General features: G+C 25.9%; 1 protein-coding gene and 1 long non-coding RNA gene across 3 annotated transcripts; both read right to left on the bottom strand.

The window, feature by feature from the left end:
- Positions 1–308: 308 nt before the first annotated feature.
- LOC149888878 (TNF receptor-associated factor 3-like) lies at positions 309–7,388 on the bottom strand. Its single transcript, XM_090088712.1, has 7 exons — positions 7,132–7,388; positions 6,726–6,804; positions 5,052–5,153; positions 4,574–4,738; positions 4,381–4,458; positions 4,213–4,290; positions 309–910 (listed from the first exon to the last, which is right to left on the bottom strand). Exons 1-7 carry the CDS (start codon positions 7,284–7,286, stop codon positions 632–634), a joined length of 936 nt encoding a protein of 311 aa, XP_089944838.1. The 5' UTR covers positions 7,287–7,388; the 3' UTR covers positions 309–631.
- Positions 7,389–10,177: 2,789 nt separating this feature from the next.
- On the bottom strand, positions 10,178–11,914 carry LOC149888877 (uncharacterized). Of its 2 annotated transcripts, XR_016452880.1 has the most exons (4): positions 11,841–11,914; positions 11,518–11,690; positions 10,866–10,981; positions 10,178–10,240 (listed from the first exon to the last, which is right to left on the bottom strand). It is a non-coding gene; the product is annotated as an uncharacterized LOC149888877 (long non-coding RNA). The 2 variants fall into 2 exon arrangements; XR_016452879.1 differs by lacking the exon at positions 10,178–10,240 and having other exon boundaries at positions 10,694–10,981.
- Between the last annotated feature and the right edge of the window lie 381 nt (positions 11,915–12,295).

Here is a 12,295-nt window from a genome sequence, read left to right as displayed (position 1 = left end):
ATATCATCGCCAGCAGTTTAAGAACTTCCTGAGACATTTAAAATCTTAAGAGTAGTTGTTTAAAGAATATGAGTAGTTTTTCAAGAAGTTCGTTATGTGCTAGACACCCACATTTTCTTAATTCCTAGGTGTTAACAATTTTTATGACATACAAGTCTACAAAAACTTCATTTAAATGTCTTAAAAGTAAACAGGTTGTTAATGAAAAATTGTTTTGGGATATTAGAAAGCTTTATTTATGCCATTCCTTTAGTGTCACAGCGATTGGTTAGAAATTAAGTCTGGTACTATAAAAGAAAGATAGTTCATTGAATGGTTATTAAAAGTCTCTGATATTACTACAAAATATTCTTTATAGAAAATATTTTTGAAAATACATTTACTAACAATACTCTAATATACTTAAACGTAGTTAAAGTTTGTGTATAAATCTAAAATATATTAGACTTAAATGGATGACTTCACTAAAAAATAGATATTCTCAAAAATCCATTAGGCGATGATGTTTTTCGCTGCAAGAAACCTGAAAACTCACTGGGCTCTTTCTTCGCTTCGGAATATTCTTTTTTTCTTTGTTTTCTCTGTTAATTTATGGTCTTAACGATATCCTCGGTGGTATCAGTAAATTTCGTTACCATAATTGATAACAAAAATTATTAATAATCATCAAAGTAAACCTTACACATATTAATCGGGTAAACGATTTTATTTGATTGATATCTATACCATATTTATTAAAGCTTATATTTTTGTTTCGTTTCTCCAGGTCAGAAATTTTGATTTGCATGTTGCTAAGTACTTTGTCTTTTTGAACTGATGCTTTTTCAATAGAAATTAGCTTTTTAACGGCCAAATTTAAATGAATACCAGTCGATGATGAATTATGATCGATTTGTTCTCTCTCATTTCCCTAAAAAATACAAAGATTGAAAAAAGTTCCAAAACTTTTTGATAAGTTAAAAAAATAATTTTTTGATAAGCGAAAAAATTTTATAATTTTTTAAAATAACGGATAAAACAATACGCAGTTCCCCACAACAGAGCACTTTCCGTCTCGGGCAACTTGTGTTAATGTAGTATCACAATCTGCAAATTCGAAATGTGTTCTTTTGAGGAATTCATAAAAAAAATTATGCCTTTACGTTTAATTATTTCTTTAAAAAGATGTATGAATGTCAAGGGAATTAATTTATATATTAATTATGTTGAGTTTTACATAGATACATAGGGGTTTAAGCAAAACTGTGAACGATTTTTTTAAATTGAAACTACACAAAAGATTCCTAATTTTTTAACCCAACTGGTTTATGTCATGTGTAAAGAGTTCCTTATAATTTAGCTCTTGCTTAAGTACTAAAATTTCGTAAACTTGTGAAACAATCAGTTTACTTCAAAGGAAACAGGAAATCAGGTTTTTTTTTAATAATATATTAAAAAACTGATTTATGAAAATGAAAATTTATGAAAATGAAAATTTATGAAAATGAAAATTTATGAAAATGAAAATTTATGAAAATGAAAATTTATGAAAATGAAAATTTATGAAAATGAAAATTTATGAAAATGAAAATTTATGAAAATGAAAATTTATGAAAATGAAAATTTATGAAAATGAAAATTTATGAAAATGAAAATTTATGAAAATGAAAATTTATGAAAATGAAAATTTATGAAAATGAAAATTTATGAAAATGAAAATTTATGAAAATGAAAATTTATGAAAATGAAAATTTATGAAAATGAAAATTTATGAAAATGAAAATTTATGAAAATGAAAATTTATGAAAATGAAAATTTATGAAAATGAAAATTTATGAAAATGAAAATTTATGAAAATGAAAATTTATGAAAATGAAAATTTATGAAAATGAAAATTTATGAAAATGAAAATTTATGAAAATGAAAATTTATGAAAATGAAAATTTATGAAAATGAAAATTTATGAAAATGAAAATTTATGAAAATGAAAATTTATGAAAATGAAAATTTATGAAAATGAAAATTTATGAAAATGAAAATTTATGAAAATGAAAATTTATGAAAATGAAAATTTATGAAAATGAAAATTTATGAAAATGAAAATTTATGAAAATGAAAATTTATGAAAATGAAAATTTATGAAAATGAAAATTTATGAAAATGAAAATTTATGAAAATGAAAATTTATGAAAATGAAAATTTATGAAAATGAAAATTTATGAAAATGAAAGTTTATGAAAATGAAAATTTATTTTATGGTTTATGAAAATGAAAATTTATTTTATAAATTTAAATTTTCATTCTGTGAACAAAGCAAACATTATTGTTATCCATATCCCACTAATATACTTCTAACTACAGAAACCAATCTACTTTTCATAGATATTAGCAACCATGAATCGCTAAAAGTCAAAGATGGATATTGAACTATAGATTAATTGGTTCAGGCTATCGAAAAAGGTCAAAGTAAAGAATTTTCACTTGGTGAAGATCGTGCTGAATTCATATATCAAAACAATTTTATCTTGTAAAGTTTTTGAAAAAAATAAAGTGGCTAAAAATGTCAAGTAACATGGTTAAAGCCTAATTTCAAGAGATTTTTTTACTGTTAATATAAGATCGCGTTTTTTTCTAATAAATGAAAGAAATGGTCTTTCAATATCTGTATTTATTTTTTAATAGGAAAGTTTGATTATATATTTATTTCTACTATTAAATACATTTTTCTAAAAAAAAACTATACTTATTAAAGTAGCAATAAACTAAACTTATGAATGAACTACAATGAATAACTATAACACACTATTATGAAATAATTAAAAGAAAATGATTTTAAAAGTACATAGATTTCTACACAAAAAAATCAAAACTGAAAAACTTGAATTCCAACGTATTTAGAATCGAAAAGCTTTAATAACCTGATTAGATATATTGTGATCAGATATATTGCAACCATACGCAATATTTTCTGAACCATTAGACAAAATCTACTAACTTGGTAAATTTTTTTAGAATATTTTGAAAAGATATTTTTTATATTTTGAAATTACTTTTTTAAACGTAACTCTGAATGAAATGCCGCTAATTAAAACTTCTCATTTTTTTAAAAAATATTCTAAAATTAATTCCAAAGTTAATAGATTTTTTCTTCTAAGTACAGACATGACCTTTAAGTACAGATAACACTTGTAGTTTTTATAATAGTTAAAAGATTATATCAAACTTTAAAAATTTAATTCTTAGCGACTTAAATATTTATCCCAAGTTCGAACCCATAAAAATGTAAGATCATCAGCTTTTAACGAAAAAGAGTGAATCCAGAGTTAATAGAAAATTCTCCACCATCTTCGAAAGGATTTTTTAATCAAAGTGAGAATTGTTTAAAGCTAGATGAATTTCTTTGCTTTCCAAATTATTTAATGAAAAGGACTTGCAGTTGCTTTGTTATTTGATTGCTATTCATTGCACACAAACAACACATTGAGGCTAGGGAAAAATACTAGAATAAAATAGAAGATATACCAGTCTCTTTAGAGTTAAATAAATGAAGTTGAATAAATGAAGACATGATTTGAATCAAGATAAAACATTTTAAAACAACAGTTTTGCAGTTTTAATTGCTTCTTAGCAGCTTGTACAATGTGATTGGAACCAAACACGTTAAATTATTATTTCAGATGCAAAACGCTAATTAACCTCTAGCGGCTTGAAGACGTGATTTAAAATAAATTAAAACACTTTAAAATAATAATTTTACAGGCTACAATACCAATAGTCCCACACTTTTAAAAGTGAGGGGCTGAAGCCCCCTTAGCCCCACTGCTACGCCACCCCTGCCACATATCATGGCTATAAATTCAGGAAAAGCCATTATTAAGTTATTTAAAAACTGAAATATAACAGAATAAAATGAACAAGAAGAACGAGATCGAAATGGAAAAATGATTAGTTTAAAAGACTTTATTGGTACATTAACTTTTATTTATTCATTTCAGGCTGATAAATTTAGTCCAAAAAAAAAAAAAGAATGAAAATATAATGTACCAAAGTTATTTTTTCTATTAACATATTCATTTTCCTACCTAGTGGAATTATCGAGTCAAATGCATTACTTCAATTAAATAATTTATTTCGTTTTTACTTGCGATAAGGAGAATCTATTTGTAAAAAATCTCGGATATTCTAGACTTAATATTGACTATTAAATGAATTTAAAACCATTTAAAATCTGACCTTGAACAAACATCCAATTTCAAAAAATTTACAAGAATGAATGGTGAGTATGCAATCATTTGCTACATGAGAACTCATCTAAATTACAAAAAAATGGGACATTACTCTGATATAGCTTTACTAAAACAAACTTATTTTTAAATACCTGCAATATATTAAAGAATTCACCTCACTTCTCAAAACGTCTTTCTTACCACATTTATTGAAACATTCAAGGGGAAAACGCATGCAGACGCTCCAGTGAGCCTAAAACAAACAAAATTGTTCTGATTCAAAATGATCATATTCATATTCAAAAGTCATTTAAACTTACATGTAGACTAAAATTTATTTAATGTTTTTATAGAAATTAAAAGTTTACTTCTAGATTCTGATAAACGCATTTTGTTTGACAAAATTTACACGATATACTTCGGTAGTTGCAATCTAAAGCTAAATGGTGCTCTAAATCTCTTCTTATGGATAATACTTTGCACGGTATATTAGGGCATTGAACTTCTGCAAATGGGCAACACTTTAAATGATCCTAAAACCAATTAATTAAATGTCAGAATTTATAATACTTAATAATCAATAATAAAATTGATTAAGACAAATGGTTTGCCATACTAGAAAAAGAAATGTAATTAAACCGTGTTTTAGTTTTAATAAAGTTTTACATCTCCAACTGTAAAATGTAAAGCAACAACACGATACTTTTTTTCTTTCTCAAATATCTAGCTTGAAATTAAAACTAAATTAAAATAGTTTTCATCAACATTAAAAAAAGGAATCAGAATTTAAGGAACTTACGTAAATCAAAAGTTATAAACAATTAACATTAAGATAACAGTTCGTACATTAATTTCCCTTAATTCGCAAGCCCATTTGCAATCTTTAAAATATTTACATGCCACAAGTAATCCAGAAATTGTCCTCTTGACAGCTTTATCTTCAAATATCTTAATTGTAATAAAAATATAACAAATAATTTTACTCATCATAGCTTACTGTTCTATTATTTAGTTTGTAATACAATTGCATCATTAATTCTAAAAAAACTATGAAACTTGAAAGTTATTATTTTTATAGAAACCTATATATGCATTTACCAAATAGGATAAACTCTATTGGTGCAATAAAGTTTTAAATCATTGACATTTTGATGTTCGATTAATAAAAATTTTAAATTTTTCTGAAAATGCAAAATAAAGTTACTTTTTTGAAATAAGCTCCTGTTTCAGTTACTTTCAAGGTAGGTATTTATTTTAGTATCATTTAGCTATGGCGAATAAAGTTTTTAAAAATATTGAATGTTTCATCGTTTTGACTAACTTTGCTTATTTTAATTTAAATAAATGTATGTTATTACAAGCTTGACTACGAAATATGGTTTGAATATTGATTTTAACATTAACAGGTGAACAAATCTTTCTAGTACCCTTTTACTTTTCATAATATTAATTAAATGCAAGTCTTTTTTTAAGTCTATATTTTAATTTTAGATTTAGTTTATACTAATGATTGTGTTGAGCGAGAAATTGTTCTAATTCAATATTTCAATAACACTATCTAAAGTGTTATTGAAATATTGAATTAGAACAATTAAAAAAAGAAAAGATGTACAAAGACAGTTTGTGGCAAGTGCAATCTTAACTTTTAAAATTAGTGTTACTTGTTTATAATTTTCAATTTTAACATAATTTTAAGCTAATGATCACTGTAAACTCTTTATTGCTAAGAATTTATTGTTTAAATATTTTCACATGGTTAACAAACTAACGAAAATTTTTAATAAATATTTAACTTTAATTTGAACTTTAAAAATACTTTTTTAAGAAACTTTAGTTCGATCTGAATTATAAATGAACTTTATAAGGCAAAGTTTGATATACATTGCCGGGTAAAACATTCAGAGTAGGCATCTATTTATTGTACATGATTAATTATAAACCACCATTAACAATTATTCAGCAACAGCCATTTTTGTATGAACTTTCGAGTACCTCTGAGTTTTCTTTTTCAATGGTGTCTATGTAAAAGCGGTACCGGTTAAAAATATGATAAAATGACTTAAATGCACAAAAGATATTGTTAAAGAACAAGCTCCATTATTTTCTGCTTGTTAATAGTTTAAATAAGTAATACTTTATCTAGACCTAGTTTCATAGTAGTGATCACATTCATAATAGAGTAACTTGCATATATATAGTATTTTGCAATATAATAGAATTTTGCAATAACTTCAAAATAGCAGCCATATCCTTTCCTTGCGTAATGGGAATATTGAAGCATATTGAAAAATATAGCTATTTTCAGAGATAATGCGTGAAAACAATTCATTCAGTCTAGTTGAAAGATGTGAACAAAAAACTTCATCTAAATGCAATATGAAGGTCTTAAAGGAGGTTCTTTCACTCTTTCTTTTTTTGTTTATTTTTCATAAAAAAGGTTTCCTTTAGGGATTAATTAAATCACTAGTAGGGTTTCTCCAGCAACACTATGTTAAGATTTTGAAAGTGAATATTGCTTACCATAGATTTATTAATGTGACTTCGGCAAATCGGACAAAGTGCTTGAGAATGACCAAAAATAGAAAACTCATCTGAATTTCTAAATAAATAGTCACTTGAAATTTTTAAATATATATGAATATCAATAAAAAAGAAATTAACATTTATTTATTTGTATTAGTGAGTTTCTACAAAACTTTTATCTAAGCTTTAATAGTTATAGACAAGGAATGTTTAAGTCCACTTTAAAAATAAGGCGCGAAACCAGTAAAACAAACTACATAAGGTTGGAAATAAAATCCAAAAAATAATAAATAAACTTGTTGATAAGTTGAAAAATCAACAGACTTAAATATTATTAAATTAACTCAAAAAGACATGTTTTTTAAAGCAAAAAAGTTTACAAAGAATTTAACAATTGTTTTACCTAAGATAATTTTGCAAGCACGATTTACAAAACCTATGGCCACATCCTGCAAGTTGTTGAGGATCACGCAAAACAAAGTAACAAATTGAGCATTTGTAATCATCAAGGAGTGTATTTACAAAACTTACGTCAAACCCACCACAATCTTTATCCATCTTTTCAAAAAAAAGCTTCAGTATTTGAAATGGAAGTATCACTCCTTTCTCTACTTTTTTATGCTTCTACATTAGAAAAGGTGAAATAGTACACCAAAATTTTCACAAATGATGTAATACAACACCAAAATTTTTAAGTATCGATTTGATATTTTTGTTTGTTCAAAGATAAGGAATAAATAAAACACTTGATGAAAAGAATTTTAAAATATTTTTATTATTTGATTATCCAGTCTACATTTATTGGGAAATATTCAATGTGTTTTAAATAAAGTTGAACTAAATAACGTTGGAAACCAACAAATTCCAAAATGGAATTAATTTTTAGGAAATAAATATCTGTCAAATTTAGGCTACAACTTTGAACTGAGAGATTTAAATACAATAGCTTTGTTTAAATAACTAATTTTTTTAATGAAAACAAAACCCGTAGGCAGCTAGTATACAAATCTTATGAAATTTTTTTTACGCCTTTTTTTTTCATATCTTTTTTCTATTGCCAGTAGATTTCAGATAAACATAAAGATGTGTAATCTTTCTATAAAAATTGACTATATATACAAACTTTTATCACTTGGAACCTTATTTATAATGTTTGAGGTTAATGTTTATAAAGTTAGGTCAAGTTTTTCAAGATTAAAAAAAATGGTTTATTCTCATGGCAAAAAGGACTTGGTCTAGTTAGCCACGTTAGAGTTTTGTAAGGATTTTATATACACTTTTAACATAAAAAGAGAGTTATGGAGAAGACTTAAGTCAAATATGCCAATCAGATTGGATCTGTAAGGCTTTTTAATTTTTTTTAATCAAAAATTTATTTTTCTGCTCTCTTTGTAGCGTTTAATACTGCTTTTATCAATTACTCCTCTTTTTATTCTTCTTCTTTAAACGAATATCAGTGATGGCATCTTGATATACTGAAACGTCCCAGACTTGTTGCTTTAGTAATTAGCTTGAATATGTCTGCAGCTCAACAAGCAACGTTTACAGCAGCTTTGATTGAAGAGTCACAAGGCAACAGTTCTAATGTGTCTACTTACGCTACTGCAGACAGATCCCGGAGAAATGTTGTTCAGCAATTGGCAGAAGACTATAAAGAACAATTGTTGCACCTGACATGGCAACTCTTCATTGGGACTCAAAATTGATGACTTCTTTAACTGATAAGATCGCGTCTGTAGAACGGCTTTGTGTAGTGGTTGGAAATGCAGAAAATTTGAAGCTACTTGGCGTTCCAATACATCCATTTTGCGAAGAAAGCTTAGGCAACAAAATAGCTAATTTAACACTTGATCTGTTAAATTCCTGGCATTGTGCAGAATCAATTGTCAACATGACATTAGCCACAATCGCCTCAAACATAGGCCACGTTTCTACAGCATGTGTGACAATCCAACCAAAAACTTGGTAAAGTCTTGCTATGGTCTGGCTGTCGCCATCTTATTGGGAAAGTAGTGCTTTAACATGTATTTGAAGATCTTAAAATTGAGACTTCCAGACCACCTGATGTAGTTCTTTTTATAAATTTCTGAATGAACTTTAATCTTATAGACAAAACGTTTAAGAAATCGTCTCTAACACACTTTGACTCGACGAATTCTTACTGTCAAGAAGCCAAGACTTTTCATTCCTCATGCAGCTCTGAAGTCCTGAGGGCTACTCAAGCTGAGCTTAAACTGAGATGAGATGATTACAAGGAGTTTATTTATCTATGCACACTCTTCTTAGACACAGAGGATACAGAAGACAGTGTAATCACCTTTAACAGACCAGGTGCATTATACAAGGCAAGATGGATGGCCAAACTAATCTATCCTATCAAAATATGCCTGTTGCAACAGCATACTAACCACTGGTGACAAAAATTTGGCACAATCTTTGATAAGCTAAAACTTATTGAATTTTTAGTTATCCAGTCTTAATTTTTTAGTTATTTTGTTTATAAAGTGTTACTTATCTTTTACTGAAAGTTTTGTTTACTAAGATTAATTAATAAAAAAGTTATCCAAAAATGAAGTCGACTACATTAATTGAACAAGTGTACAACTATTGTAATTTGCATCCTAACGCTAAAACGAAGAGCACCGTAGAGTATTTTGTTGCCTCTAATCACCCCGAAAGAACCATTAAACGTTATATGGCAAAGTGGAAGAACAATGAGCCAAAGTTTCGTAAGCCTGGATCAGGCAGAAAACCAAAAATTATGACTGCTGGGAACATCAATCGTCTGAAAGGTCTTCCCAGCAAACATGTCAGCGTTGAATCAACGTTGAAAACCGGTCGCAAAAGATGTTGCGGAAACGTTGACAAAGTCATCGATTTTGCAAAGATATGTAACGTTGTTAAAGACTCGTTGATTAAACGTTGTTGCGTAACGTTGAAAAAACGTTACTAAAAGACGTTACAAAAATGTCGCAACTAAACGTTGAAAAAACGTTACTAAAAAAGCGTTGCTTAAACGTTGTTAAAGCACTCGATTTGGTAAGGATTTGTAACGATGATAGTAAAACGTCGGTTTAACGTTACTCAAAGACGTCGAGTAAAGGTTGAAATATAACGTTGAAACAACGCTTATATATATATATGTTTATATATATAATATATATATATATATATATATATATATATATATATATATATATATATATATATATATATATATATATATATACATACATATATATATATCTTGAATTGGCAAATAAAACAAAATTGTTTGTTGAACTCTACACTTGCAATATTTCCAAAATCGATTTTTAACACAACAATAATATAGAATGATAAATATAAAAAAAGCCTAAAATAAACAATTCATAGATATATATAAAAATATAAATATTTTTTTAAAGATTTATGTGTGTGAGTGTCTGTATATATATTTATACAATATATAAAAAAAATACAATTTACAGGATATCGTATCGATAGGCCAGGATATCATTGAGATACAGAATCTAAACCAAAAAATAAAACTTTTATCATTAGTGATCTGAGAGCAAATGTAAAAAAAAAATGTTAATGAACTAGTATGATTATTAATAAATTTATAAAGTAAAAATAAATATATATATAAATATAAATATATAAATATATATATATATGTATGTATATATATATATATATATATATATATATATATATATATATATATATATATATATATATATATATATACATATACATATATATAACAAACTTTTACTATCATCAGTTTCTCTGAAGCAATCTAATTAGCCAACTGTAGTTGCTTAAATTTGAAAAGCTTGAATAAAATAATTTATGATACAATGAAAGATTAAGTAAATAAACGTATATTTTAGAAAAAGCGCTTTACACATGACACAAACAAAATCATATCACATATCCTAAAATGTCATTAAAAAACTCTAAACTTTGGATTTCTGCTTTCTACAAACATTTATTGGCGAATATTTCAGAATTGATTTTACAGCTTCATAAATCCCTGCTTCATCTGGGTATGTTTTTGAGACACTCTTTAAAATATAAAATTCAAACTTCTTGCTTAAATGCTATTAGTAAAAATCTGCATACTTAAAAAGTTTAAACAAAACATATTACCAACTAAAACACGCTCCAATTTTGTCTTTGAAAAAGCAAACTTTTGTTTGGTTTTGTTAGTGGAATTGGTTTGCCCCTTCATGTTTAACAAACAGCGCAACTCAATCGTTAACAGCCTAAAAAGTTAGTAATTATTTGAATCAATATTTACAATATTGTACAATACAACATTCATGCTACAGGAAAGAAAGCATATAATGATATGCTTAAAAAAGCGTATGATTATATTTAATATAATAAATATATTTCGCAAACACTTTTTAAATTATTCATTAAAAACCATTGCCATTTCAGCTTGGAAATAACACGTTTTACATTATCAATAACACATTTTAAATTTTCTTTTAAGTTAACTCCACCAATTTTCGCTATTTGCGATACCTGCTTTCAAAAAAATCTTTAATCAATGTTTAAATAATAATATAATTAAAGGCAATCTTTTATAAAATTCCTTACATTTTTAAACAAACTAAAAAACATTGAAAGTTGAAAAAAACAAAAAGCAATTATGTATAGAATGAGAAATTATAATAAATAAAATAAAATAATATTGTTTAATCAACTTTTCAGTTAATAATATTAATGAATTTACCATGACAACATAAAGAAAAATACAAAAAATTAAACTAGCAATAGCGACAGGGCAACTTACCCATTTAGAAAAAATGACACTGTCATTTAATGTAGTATCAAGCTCAATAAGTTGTTCTATTGAACTCAATGCATTTATTTGTAGATCTTCGCATACAACTGAAGAAACATTTTGAAGATCCTTTACCATATTTTCAATTTCTCAAAGTTGTTTAAAAACCTTTTTCTGAAATTCTAAAAAAAAAATGCAATTTATTAAGCAAGTATGTACGTTTTTTTTTTAAATACATACAACTCTTTTTTTTTTTATTCTTTACCATATAAAAAACAAAGAAAAGACAAATCCAAAAAGAAACACAATTATTCACAAACATAATTACTCACATTCTTCTTCAGATTCCTCTGTAGTCGTGAAATTAAATCCTTCACATACTTCTTTATCTATTAGTAACTATTTAGTAAAATAAATATAAACAATAAATGTAAGAAATGTAGAATAAGTGTAAACAGATTACAATATATATCTAGGCAATAATAATAAAATAAACAGATTAAATATTATTTATCCCAAATTAGAAAGAAAAAAGTTTATTTGATATTGCACTTCACTATTAATATAAAACATTAATAATAGTTTTTTTTATTCATATTTAACAATTAAAATAGCAATGAATACGGTAAAAATAACCAACCATCTTTTACCCAACAAGATGGAACAACTGCCTCTGTTTCAATCTTATTTTAAAAAATAAACAACTTAAGCCCAAGATTGTGAAGCCATTATAATAGATTATTTAAATGGATATCATTTTTTTTATTTACATATATATATATATATA

The sequence above is a fragment of the Hydra viridissima genome, unplaced genomic scaffold (genome assembly GCF_058129835.1).
Source record: "Hydra viridissima isolate aposymbiotic clone 2 unplaced genomic scaffold, HvirCarnegie_v1 scaffold_5, whole genome shotgun sequence".
Lineage (NCBI taxonomy): Eukaryota > Metazoa > Cnidaria > Hydrozoa > Anthoathecata > Hydridae > Hydra > Hydra viridissima.
The sequence above is the reverse complement of the archived record's forward strand: the minus strand, read 5'-3'. Positions and strand labels throughout refer to the sequence as shown.